The sequence below is a fragment of the Nicotiana tabacum genome, chromosome 23 (genome assembly GCF_000715075.1).
Source record: "Nicotiana tabacum cultivar K326 chromosome 23, ASM71507v2, whole genome shotgun sequence".
In the NCBI taxonomy this organism is placed as follows: Eukaryota; Viridiplantae; Streptophyta; class Magnoliopsida; order Solanales; family Solanaceae; genus Nicotiana; species Nicotiana tabacum.
The window spans coordinates 50,604,764-50,618,081 of NC_134102.1; the positions used below are offsets into that span (position 1 = coordinate 50,604,764).

The 13,318-nt window shown below is 39.2% G+C and overlaps 1 protein-coding gene across 2 annotated transcripts; it reads right to left on the minus strand.

Moving 5' to 3' along the window:
• Window positions 1–250: 250 nt before the first annotated feature.
• Window positions 251–8,961, minus strand: LOC107791788 (uncharacterized). Of its 2 annotated transcripts, none has more exons than XM_016613925.2 (8): window positions 8,435–8,961; window positions 8,204–8,341; window positions 6,386–6,574; window positions 4,900–5,037; window positions 4,683–4,804; window positions 4,463–4,595; window positions 4,246–4,375; window positions 251–924 (listed from the first exon to the last, which is right to left on the minus strand). In XM_016613925.2, the coding sequence occupies exons 1-8, from the start codon at window positions 8,885–8,887 to the stop codon at window positions 920–922; spliced, it is 1,308 nt and encodes a 435-aa protein (XP_016469411.1). In that variant the 5' UTR covers window positions 8,888–8,961; the 3' UTR covers window positions 251–919. The 2 variants fall into 2 exon arrangements, with proteins under 2 accessions (XP_016469411.1, XP_016469410.1); XM_016613924.2 differs by lacking the exon at window positions 251–924 and adding an exon at window positions 936–1,068.
• Window positions 8,962–13,318: the final 4,357 nt, after the last annotated feature.

Here is a 13,318-nt window from a genome sequence, read left to right on the forward strand (position 1 = left end):
TGGTTCTGGACTCGTTGAAAACTGTCTCAAGTGTAGCTCTTTCAACTTTAAGAATACCTTTAGAAGACAGATCATTAACACTTCTTTTGTGCTGCAGATCAATTGAATAGTACTTTCCAACTTAGGGTATAACTGGAAATAAATTTTTGAATTTCCCAAAGAAAGCAAGAAAAAGTTCAATAGGACAAAAATCGAAAACATTAGCATACTTCTGAAAGTAGTAAGCAAAAACATCCTTATAAGCAGTTAATTGACAAAAGGGAAAATAAATAGAACAAACTGTAAGTTGTCACTGTCACATGCAAATAAGTTATAATACTCAACCAAAGTAAATATTTTTGCAGGGATTGGATTCGTTTGGATTCTATCATATCCCTTGGAATTACATCTGTATTCTGGTATGATCAATTTGCTTGAACTTAAAAATGGTGAAAACTGAGTAACATCTAAGTTGAATACCGCTTAGACTAATAATAGACGGGTCAAATAAATTAAACATGACTCATCTTTTTCTGGAAAATAAGTATCCTGATTTCTCCAAAGCTCCGGCTCAGTATCCCACAAGACTTGTGTTTCATGTAGCTACCCAATCTTCCAAATTTATTTAGTTTTGTAAACCAATTTCATTTGCCGCTGAGACCATGAATTGTTAAAAAAGAACACTCCGTGTACGTCTCATTTGGTGCAGATCGCTTAGAAGGACTGTGTGGCATTGAGCAAAACTGAGAGCTTGTCCCAATCCCAGTCCTCCATGTTTTGTGACATAATAGCACCTCCCACGGCCACGGCCAAAAGAACAAGGGCAAATCCTTTCAGACATCCATGTCCATGAGACAGCCTTGATAGCAAAATTTTACAGTACTTATCTGCATCTCTGAAGTGTGACTGGTGAGCATCCACTGCACCAGTTAATGATTTCTCATTCTACAAGAAAAAACGAGGGGGGGGAAGTCACGTTGAGAGGTAAGAAATCTCCCAAGAACAGAAATTCTGACTTGGATCAGTTTGAAGCAAATGTAAACTAGCAACAACTATGGCAAGTAGATGTAACCCCACACACCCGCCAACCTGCCAGAATAAAAAACAACAATCAACTGACCACTATTAGATGTCCCATGATTCTGATATTGCTGGGACTAAGAGCCTGTTTGGACAAACTTCTGGAAGGCCAAAAAAGTACTTTTTTTGAAATTTGAGGTGTTTGGCCGGAACAAAAAAACGCTTTTGAGCAGCGGCAGAAGCAATTTATCTGCTTATGGGAAGAAACTACAAATTCTAACTTCTTCAAAGAAGCAGAAGTAGAAAACTAATTTTTCCAAGATAAAAATATCCTTGCCATGAATTTATATTTTTCAAATTAACCTTTTCCTTTTTCTTTTTTGTTTAGACCAACTCTTTCTTCTCCTTTTTATTTCAGCATATTTTTATCCCCCTTGGTTGATGGAGCACTATAGGGAAAGGAAGAAGGATTTGCGTATGATGTTTATTGACTTAGAAAAACGATAAAGTCCCTAGGGAGGTTTTATGGAGATTTTTGGAGATTAACGGTGTTCCGGTAGCATACATTAGGGTGATTAAGGACATGTATGATGGAACTAAGACTCGGGTGAGGATGTGGGAGGAGACTCGGATTATTTCCCATTGGTGATGGGGTTGCATCAAGGATCAGCTCTTAGTCCATTTTTATTTGCCCTGGCGATAGATGTGTTGACGCGACACATTCAAGGAGAGGTGTCATGATGTATATTATTTGCAGATGACATAGTATTGATTGACAAGACGTGTTGTGGGGCTAATGCTAGGCTAGAGGTGTAGAAACAAACCCTGGAGTCTAAAGGTTTCAAGTTAAGCAGGACGAAGACAGAATACTTGGAGTGTAAGTTTAGTGTTGGGGCTCATGAAGCAAAAGTGGACGTGAAGCTTGATACACAAGACATCCCAGGAGAGATAGTTTCAAATATCTTGGGTTTGTGATACAGGTTAACGGGGAGATCGACGAGCATGTCGCACATTGTATTGGAGCGAAATGAATGAAATGGAGGCTCGCTTCTGGTGTTTTGTGTGACAAGAATGTGCCACATAGACTTAAGGGCAAGTTTTATAAAGCGGTAGTTAGACCGTCCATGTTGTATCGAGCCGAGTGTTGGCCAGTCAAGAAATCTCATGTCCAAAAGTTGAGAGTAGCGAAAATGAGGATGTTGAGATGGATGTGTGGGCATACCAGGAAAGATAAGATTAGAAATGAGTATATTAAGGACAAGGTGAGCGTGGCTCCTGTAGAAGATAAGTTGCGGGAATCGAGGTGGTGATGGTTCGGGCATGTGAAGAGGAGAGACCCTGGTGCCCCGGTTAGGAGGTGTGAGAGGCTGACCATGGCGGATAAGAGGAAGGGTAGAGGGAGGCCTAAGAACTAAGAAGTACTGGGTAAGATGATATGCCAGGACATGGCGCTACTTCAGCTTACCGAGGACATGACCTTCGATAGGAGGGTGTGGAGGTCGAAGATTAGGGTTGTGTGTCTTATTACCTTGTTGCTATTGTCTGTTTATTGTTTCATTTTCACTTCTCTTGAGTCGAGGGTCTTTCGAAAACAACCTCTCTACCGTCATAAGGTAGGAATAAGGTTTGCGTACACTCTACCCTCCCCAAACCCCACTTGTGGGATTTCACTGGGTTTGTTGTAATTGTTATTTTAATCATCCTTCTACAGGGGCAGATCTATGTGGCATGGGTGGGTTCACGTGAACCCATTCTCCCCTCCATAAACTATGTGTAGCACTTGTATTTTTCTGATTTTGTTCTTGAATAAGCATGTGTGAACCCATACTCTCAACAGCCAATGAGTGCACCTTCACCCCCAAGATCAGGGGTTCGATCCCTGCTTGCTCCCTTAGACTTTTTAATTAAAAATGCTTTGGTATCTTTATTGTTTTCTTTTCTTTCTTGGTTACTCGGCCTTAAGTTATTTTTTAAAAAGAAAACTTTCACCAATATATCTCATGAAATGTGATATTGATCCCATCTTTTTCTCTTGAAGATTATCAATGATAATAGTAGTTTGTAAGTGTTCGCTGAAAAAGAGAACTTCAAAAATGAAAGGTTAAGCTCTCAAAAAAGTTTATATTTTGTCAAGAAATGAAGTACCAAAAAAAAGATAATAAAATTAATCTTAAACTCCTACTATAATAAAAAAAACTAATAATAATGCAAATCACACATCTACAAAGAAATAGAAGTATATAAAAAGATGTATATAATAGGATGGATGAAGAATTTTTTAATGCTTTTTAGCTTGCTATATATAACATAAGATATTTAAAACGGTAAGTAATGATGTTATTATTGATAGTTTTCGAAGTATGAAAACTCGTCGAGGACATACATAATGCTATAATAATATTAACTAGAGTTTTCTCGTCAACTTTGGTCATCGTAAAAAAATTATATTGTCAAATCATATATTTATCTAATCTAGATAAATATAATGGTGCATCCATGCTATTAAAATCCTGGATACGCCTATGTTCTCCTATCGTCTTTGGAATAGTCTTTCTACTATAAATAAATCTCTTTTTTTTTATTTCAGCATATTTGTATTCTCCTTCTCCTATCCCCTTTGGAATAGTTTTTCTACTATATAAATCTCTTTTTTTAAATTCTATTGTTTCTTCTTTTCTTCGTCTCTCATTCCTCTTTGAAATAAATTATAAGGCTAATCACTAGATTCAAGCATATATTACAGTTGAAAGAATGCAATACTACCTAATAGATAGTGTTTTTTATATTTATTTAAAAAATTAATTAAATTCTTTTACAATAAATATTTAAATTTCGTTTTCTTTTAAATAATATTAATTGTAAAATTAACATTGATACATTTTTATTTTTGTAATTTGACACTCAAAAGTACTTTTGGGAGGACTCACCAAACACAATTTGCATATTAAATATTGCAAAAAGAACTTAATGAATTGGCCAAACACAAACTGATATTCTCCAAAAGCACTGTTTCGAAAAGCATTTTTGAACAAAAGTACTTCTCAAAATAAGCAGTTTTAAGAAGCTTAGCCAAACCGGCTCTAAGTAGGACAAAGGTTGCTAGGACAGAAAAGCTATAACTACGAACACAATCCAAGTAGGATTCAAACCCAACCTTGGGCGGGTTGGGCGGGTCAAATGGGTTTGGGCTCAAATTGCCACCCCAAGATGAACCGAACCAGAGAAAAGAATTCAAGTAAAAGATACCTTCTGCAACTGCTTTAATAGCTAGTGAAAGTATCTGTTGTGAAACTTGCTTCATTGCTTTGCTTCCTGGGGAACCAGCAAGGGCAACCTCCTTGAGGATGGGATATACTGCCTCAAACCTTTCAGTAGCCTGAAAATAGAAATAACTAAGACATTAGAGAAGAAAAATCCGACCAATACTAATGGGAACAGAAGTCAGAGAAACGCTCAATCACACCTTGACTCGTGCAGAGGGAGCTGGGAAGGTCACCCGTAGAAGCAGGTCAAGGGATGAAGGTGGCATCAGACGCTCTCCCTTCCTAACAGCCCCATTTACTAAAATTGTACGAGCTTTTGGTGCAGAGAGATTCCTGAACCACAACGATATAATTCAAGAAGCTTGTATCAAGTGAATGCAACGAAAATGCAACCAAGAGGTGCAATGAAAAGTTACAGACCTTTCTACCAACTGCAGAATCAAGTCCCTGGTCTGTGGATTAGAACCTGATTTCCCTCCAACTAAAGGCAAGGTATGATGCGCCCACAAGTACAATCCAACGCAGAGATCTCCCTGACAGGCCTTTATCAGAGTATTACTTGTTACCGTTAGAAGGCCAATATAAGGTGGAGAATAAACAAACAGTAGTTCTGTTAAAAAATGTAGCTCTGTCTAACCTGGACTATCATCCATGCAACGACTGAAAGTTTGTCTTGCCCTTGATACTTTGGGCTTTCCCGAAGCGTCGGCAGTACGTTGATCAAAACATCAGGCTTCCGTCGTAGTACCATTGCCAACACCAGAAACATGGCAACCTGCAATTTAGTAATTTGTAGCACAACTATGAGCGCATGATGCATTGTTGTCAAGAAAAGCTATAAAAAACACTCCGGGTCTATTGGGGCTTTAAGCGCAAAGCGCATGAAGTGTGGGCTTTTGTGAAAAAGGCGCAATGAAGGGAAAAATATAAATATAAACATAATTCAAGAAAAATGAAAAAAGCTCATTCATAATGTTTTCCTCAACTGCTAGTGCACTTGTTTGCTAATTATATTTGTTGTTTATTACCCCTCGATTCAAGATCGAACTCATGCGCAGTAAGGCACACACCTTAGTGCCTTGCATACGATGAAATGCAACTTAAGTGAGGCGAAGCGCCCTCCTTGAGCTTCAGGGCTTAAGCATTAAATGAGCCTTTGACAGCACTGGCATGATGTTAAGGTTTTAAAAGGAAATCTTCCGAGGAAGTCAAGATATCATGCAAACAAAGCATGACATGGCAATTGGGTTGATTACAACAATAATGCCAAAGAAACTGTACTCAGTTATTGTGAGCGTATTGTCCTGCTAATCTTAGCTAAGACTTATTTAAGTTCAACTATATGTCAAATCAGGACATGTCTTAGTCTTGGCATCAATAAATAATTTGACTTACTTTAGTTCAACTAAAATGTCAAATCAGGACATGGCTTAATCTTGGCATTTTAAGTCATGCCCCATCAATCTAAAAACTAGCTGCAGTTATTCTTTCATTTTCGACTCGAGTGCTTGGTTTGATCAATTTCATCCTTACGGGACCTTATCTCAATCGAGAAATATGCTCAAATGATAAGATCAACACGTCGGATAAAATCCAAAAAGGAAGGATGAACTAAAGAATAAGATAAAAGAAATTACTTGTGTCACCATGACTCTAAAATTATGACTTTGAGAGTTACATCCACATTTTTAAGGCAGAGTAATTTCATTCTCTCCTTCACCCCATTTGGCATCTTCCTAACTCTAAAACCTAATAGTTAAGGGCAGCACGGTACACTAAGCTTACCCTGCATTTCTGCAAGAGGCTGTTTCCACGGTTTGAACTCGTGACCTCCTGGTCACATGGCAGCAACTTTACCAGTTACGCCAAGGCTCCCCTTCAAAAGTGAATATAGATAAGATGCAGTATTCCTAGTATTTCTCTCACCAAACTGATTTAATCTTTCCCTCTTCCCTTTCCTCCCAGGATTCCCGCTTTACCTTTTGCTTTAATCCAAGAAGACGCAAACAAATAAAAATAGATGCACCCCTTTCTAAAGCCTGAAGGCTTCTACTTTAATGAATAGACACATAAACTCACAGAGAACTCATCCACGCACAAACTGAAAGAAAATCTTTAGATACCTGAGATTTTGACGACGTTTGTTGACCGCCTTTCTTGGAGCCCTTAGAACCCCCTAGTTGGGTTGCCAAGTCTACAACAATACTGTCCAATGCCCACAACACAAATGATCCAAGAGCCTCGTAAGAACGTTGGTTGATCCAATCCACTGAAGTCTTATAAACTGGCTCAGGAAGATGTGAGAGAGGAATCTGTTTGTTGTAAATCAAGTTATTACTCTTCCAGCCACGTATGGTGCCAGCTAAATAATTGAAAGCAACTATCACTCTGTGCACAATATTTGAAACTGCATATCTAAAGGCAAAGAAACATATAGTTCACTGTTCATCACATCATACACCAATTATGTAGTCAGCATCATCCATAGAGGGTGACAAAAGTCATCGATTTAAGGAGCAGCAAAGCGCATTTGCTATCCATCATGTATTGGGTGTCGATCTAAGGGAGAGATACAAGCCCTTGACTGACAACTAGATGACCAACAAAGAAAGCTTAAATGTAAGCCGAGTTCCCTGCATCGAGATACATCAAGAATGCCAGCGGAACCTAGCTGGTGTTACATGAATGAATGACAAAAAAAGCACATCATCAAAATCTTAAAGCAGAAAAGAGGAATATGTATAGAAAATTTGTATATGCAGCCAAATTTCTGTCATAGATGAAACGAAAGGTTGTAATCATCATATTGAAAGCACGAAAGCATTATCATTGTCAGAAACTTCATGAGGAATAATATAGCACTTCACTTGGTAACATAGAGCTCAAAGACAAAAATTCAGGGACCAGTGACAAAAGAAATCAAAAGTCTATAGTGTTAAGTATATAAATGATCAACAACTTGGTAAATTCAATGAAATGCTATGCCAAATGTTACAAATTAATACTCCCTCCATTTCATTTTATGTGTCTTAATTTGACTTAGCACGGAGGTTTAAGAGAGTAAGAACTTTTGAATCTTCTGTCTTATTAAACTAAGATGTGTATAACATACTCAAAATGCCATTTGAATCTTGTGGTTTTAAACATGCCATGTCATGCCTACAAGGAAGTGTTGTTAAGGGTAAAATCGAAATGTTCGAATTAAATAGTTACTAAAATAGGCATACTCTTTAAACAGTTTAATAAAGAAAAGTAATACACAAAAACTGAAATAGAGGGAGTACTTTGGTTTTTCCACAGCACCTTGTGACTACACGTGGAGTTTATGACATTACAATTTTCTTAATAACGGTGGTACCCTGGCAAACTTGCCCGCAACTCGTATATCCATACTTGCATCCTCCCACTAGTACAGGTATCAACAAATCTAATCCACAAAGGCTTAGGCAAATTGAAAGAAATCACCCAACTTTTTGCTTAGCTACAATTCAAACCCTGGTCTCTCATGGTCTTCATTCCAATTTCATTGACAGTTAGGTCACACCTTTGAATGCAGTTTAAGATATTAGAACTAAATAAGTAGGTGTGGAAGAAAAATATTAAAGCAATAACAGAAAACTTAAATTGATAGAAAAATTTAACATAAAGTTGGGTTTGATTAGTCATTTGAAGTCTTAAAGCTTGGGAAATTCGTATTAACTACATTTTATTAGTGTCATAATTTCAAACATTTGGAGGCGTCCAAAATACAAAGAGGCAGAGAGAACAAAGCAAGCATTTCAATGTATATCGACAATTCTAAGTAGTATCTCCATACACCACAATGCATATCCAAACATTTATTCAAGACACCAACATAGCAATTTGGCGGGGAAAAACCAACTGTTTCTTGCAAAAGTTCTCAAATTTGATCATGAACTTCAAAAATCGATGAAACTCACATCTGCAATTTTACTGATCGGAGACTCCCTGAACAATTTCAACCACGGAAATTGTGAACCAGCCACCGCAGCAAATGCACGTCCAAAGTAATCCGCAAATCGCATCAATTGTATTTCTTGCTGAGATTCATACGAAACCTTCAAATAAAGACACCCAAAAAAATCAACACGTGGCGTTTATGAATGGAAAAACGAAATCATGCACAAATAGATATAGATTTGTCCCCTTACAGTTACATCAGCGAGAAAAGCAGCTAGATCAGCTGCATCGATCTTCACAGCGGCTTCAGCCACAGTTACTTTTGGCTTCTTCGGCTTTTTCACCTTCTCCTTCTTCTTCTCCTCCACCGCACCACGTCTACCACCTTCCGCATCGCTATCCTCATTTTCATCGTCCGAACGGTGTTTCAGCCCCAATATAACCGGAGCATCGTCAACGCCGTACATCGCAGCCGTCTGTGCCGCAATTCTCTTGCGGCGTTCATCGGAGTGCTTCTCGAGCGACTGAAACACATTATCGACGCCAGGAACAACAGATCCGTTGGCAATTACTTTGCCGGAATCCGACGGTTTTGCCTGCTTTTTCTTCTGCTTTTTCGCGTATGTAACCTTTTGCCATCCGTGAGTGTTGTCGGTGATTGGTCCGGAGTGATTTGACTCGAAAGCAATCGATTTCTCTGCCATGATTTTCTGTCAGGGTGCCGGAGAAGGAGAGAAACGGGGGAGAAAAATAGATCGGAATTTGGGAAGGATTGAAAGAAGAGTTTGGTCGGGTATATAAAGGGAGTTGACTCAGTAACGGGTTCCCTGTTTGAGAAAATTACGGAATGCCATTTTTCGATTATGGAAGCGTGAAAATTTTTTGTTGAGAGATAAAAAGTCGAGTCCGGAACCAAAATGTGGTTCTTTTGGACTCAAAGAACCAAAATGTGTGGGAAAAAAAATTGGTGACCATAATATATATAATGTCCTTTTAAAAGGCGCTATAACTTAACGGTCGTTTGCCCAGTTAAGTATAACGCCCTTATTTAAGGCGCTATATTTGAACGCAAACGGGGAAGATATAGCGTGCTAACTTAAGGCGCTATAGTATAACACCCTTACCTAAGGCGCTATACGTACATAAATAATCATCCCTTCCCCTTCAGCTTTTTCAGGTCGACAAGACAATACACATAACGTGGTATTTTACCGCGCTATGATTCACGTGATAATGATTCTTTCGGGTATAAAACATCTTCTTAAACTGAACCAAGTCATCTGTATTTCAAAGACCTTTTGAATAAACATTACAACATCCATTTAAAAAGTGTCACTAACAATTAACAAGTGGTTCAAAAAGAGGCAAAAGGGTGAAGGTAGTTCAACAGATCCCCATGGAACACGTCTTAACACTATCGATCCCTACCTTGAAAAAAATATACTAGGTTGCTACACTGACTTAGTTGATGACAAGTGGTACGGTGTTCTACGTACCTTGAAAAATAAGCCTATCAATATACACACTGATCTCAAAGTTGCAGGCCACATTATTGAGGGCGAAGCGCATTCTACAAAGCCTGAAGGTATGCGAATTTGGGGCAAAAAACTATAATGGGTTCCCCTTTACTCAAAACGGTGTGATTTCGAAGTACTATGTCGCTGGCATGGGCTTATTGTGCCACAAGCACTGTCTGCAACCTTCCAAACAAACACACACAAAGATGAACCAAAAGTGATTCGACATTTGATGAAGGAGATTCTAGAGATGGAAAAGGCTCTAGCTGTTCATCATGCAATGGATGATCTTAACTTCCTGGGAGGAATGGAGGCTCGGTACTGGGATTTATTAGAAAATGATAAAATGCATAGAGACAATGATTATCCTGTTTTCCCAACAGTTGTCGAGTGGGAGGGACTACCTAAGTTTCTACCATAGACGTTGGACGTAGGAGTCTCATATTGTTGTAGAAATCAAGCAAGTGATTTTCTTGATGATAGCGATGAAATGCGAGAAATATGTGTCAACTGGGGCCTAGATTACGATGCCCTCGGTCCCAAAGGGTACGTATACGATGTTGACGGAGAAGATGAAGACAGTGACAATGAAATAGTGCTAGACAACGACGATAATGGCGAATGACAATTATTTTTTTTTCTTGGGGTGTATGTTAAATTGTTGTACTGAAGTATTAATGCTAAATATCAATAAGACTTAACACCAATTGAAATATAATTTTATTTCATACATTCTGCAAGATGAACATGTACATACACTTATTACAACAAATTATTGAAATACAACACTACGGGTATCCTTGATAATTGGGTATATTGCATGAACTTCCACCGGGAGCTGAATTACTATCGCTACCCAAACCAGATGAAGGACATTTACGACGATCGTGTCCTGTTTGCGAGCATATGCCACATTTACGCGCATAAACGGTATCACCAACATCCATTTGGTTTCGTATACGCATTCTTTTTTACACTTATCGTTGACGCAAATACTCCTTCTTACACACCATTTTAAATGGTTCCGGCGGCCAATAATGCTCAGTACCCACTGGCTGGAACTGACCACTATAGGTGTTTAAGTGTGCAGCAACACTATATTCTTTATCAACGTAGCCGGTTGCCGCGAAACCTGTTGTGTTGAAAGCACTTTATGGCATGTGAGCACGGCATGTGATAGATGGACAATTTCCCACAAGAGCATAACCTTCTGGCTTTATTTACGGTGTGTGCATTATTCCCCCCAGTTTTGATGGATAGCGGTGCGAATTTCAAAAATATTTCGCTCGTTGCAATACTGTAAATATGAATGCCAATAAGCTCGCTTCCTGTATTTCTCAAATCTTTTCATTGGTATTGGCATAAATTCAACACCCCTTTCCATCAATGACGATGCACCTCTAGCTCTTTCAACAAACCTCTCCGCCATCTGCTTGAATGACATCCGCACCATGGCAGTGACAGGCAATCCACGTGCAGACTTCAATAACCCGTTGAAAGACTCTGACACATTTGTAGTCAGAATTCCCGTCAGAATTCCCCATCTTCTACCACCATCCGCATGCAAAGTCCACTTGTCAAGCTTATGTCGCATCAACCAACGATAGGCTCCTTGGTCTTCATGCCTGATCGATTCCATGCCCCCCCTGAATTTACACTCTTGGTGATCTGTTGCAGCCATCCACATTAAATCATACAAATCCTTGTTGGGATGTGCCTTTTAGAAATTGTCCTTCAGGTGCCTCATACAATGACGCTGGTAGGCATACGGTTCCTGCCATGCAGGCAAATTCTATACAGAACTTAAATTACCGTCATGTCGATCAGATATTAGACATATACCTGAACGTTGTCTGACAACGTGCTCCTTCAAGTGGTTCAAAAATAGTGTCCACGCCTCTTGGCTTTCATTGGCACAAATAGCAAAAGCTAGGGGAAATATACTTCCATTAGCATCTACTGCAACGGCGATCAACAACTTAATATCATACTTTTCATAGACATGAGTGTCGTCTATGGATATTACCGGCCAACAATGCACAAAACCATCAATTGCTGGTTTAAATGCCCATAACACATATCTGAATATATGTTCTGGTATTCCCAGACTCCGCTCAAGCTTCCATTCAACAACAGTCCCGGGGTTAAAGTGTTACAATGCGGCCATGTACCTGGGTAGAGATGCAGAGGACTTATCCCAGCTACCATAAATAATTTCAAACGCATGTTTGCGCCCGAGAAATGCCTTTCTTTTGGTAATGGAACACCCATATTCCTGGTGGACAAATGTTATACACTCTTTGATCTTGTACCTTATGGACGCTTCAATGTATGGAATCAAGACAGGAGAAATCAAGTCAACATTCAAGTTAAAATGATTCCCACTAAATGTGTCCATTTCACAATTGTGGATGCCAATGTATTTGCCCACAACCCACATATTTGTTTTCTTCTTTCTCGCACGCAACATCCAATTACAACCCGTAAACCATCTACGGCAAATAACCTTGTATACATCCGGAGATGACTCTGCTACCGTGATCTCACGACACTTTTTTACATTGTACATTCGTACCGCCCTTCTTAGGCGTGCTTTATCAGAAAAAAGCATGCCCTTTGACAGCACCGTTACTCTAGATTCATCCCACATTGCTGTCCGAATTTCGTCAATATCCCTTGTGAGGGCATCCATATCCAGCATACTTGGCAAGTGATCAAGGTAGGGAATCTCCCTTGAATGAAACGGCACGTGGGACTCGTACACTCTTAGTCTAACGGGGGTGGAGCATGCTCCCTCGTCAAATCAGGTTCAGCATTCTCTTCCTCCTCATCATCACCCTCATCAGGGAAAGGTGTGTCATCTCCAGACTTATAGGCATTGTTGTCATAATCACTATTCTCTTCCTGACTCTGCGCATCTGCCAGATCCCGATTAAATATGTCGCCTTCGGGCAATTGAGTAAGGACATGACCTTCAAATTGCTCGTTTTCACTGCACAACCAACAAAATAATGAGTTACTCAAATTGATCCAAACTTTACATATAGCTTTATCACTTCACTTACAAATCATAATGTGTTGATATCCCATGATGGACATTGTCCTACTGGTGATGACTTCCAGATGGACTACCATGATCCAACACACCAAAACTAGGCATATTCCAACTGGGCATTGGTTCATAACTTGTAAAATTCATATCTGGCTGGTACCCCCTGTGGAATATATGAGTGTTAATACAAATTCAATACATAAAAATAAACATCGTAACACAAAGGAAAATTGAAGTTTACCACTCGGCTTGTGAATTATGTAAACTAGGGGAGAAATTATTTCCTCGCTCCTCATTCGCCTGTGGAGATAAGTTTAGATCAGGCCAAACTCTTTCATCCGGAACCTGTTTGGCTAAAACTGCTCCAAAATAATCACCCGATGACTGAGGGATATCCCTACTTTGCGCAACCTCATTATTGCGAACATCTTCAGCCTTAACGTACATTTCCAACATTTTTATCACAAGAAATTTCCGGTATTCATCCGGAGTCCTCAAAAAATCTTTCAGAGTTTCATCATCTTCGATGTTAAACTCAGCATAACAAGCAACCCCTTGCGGAGTGA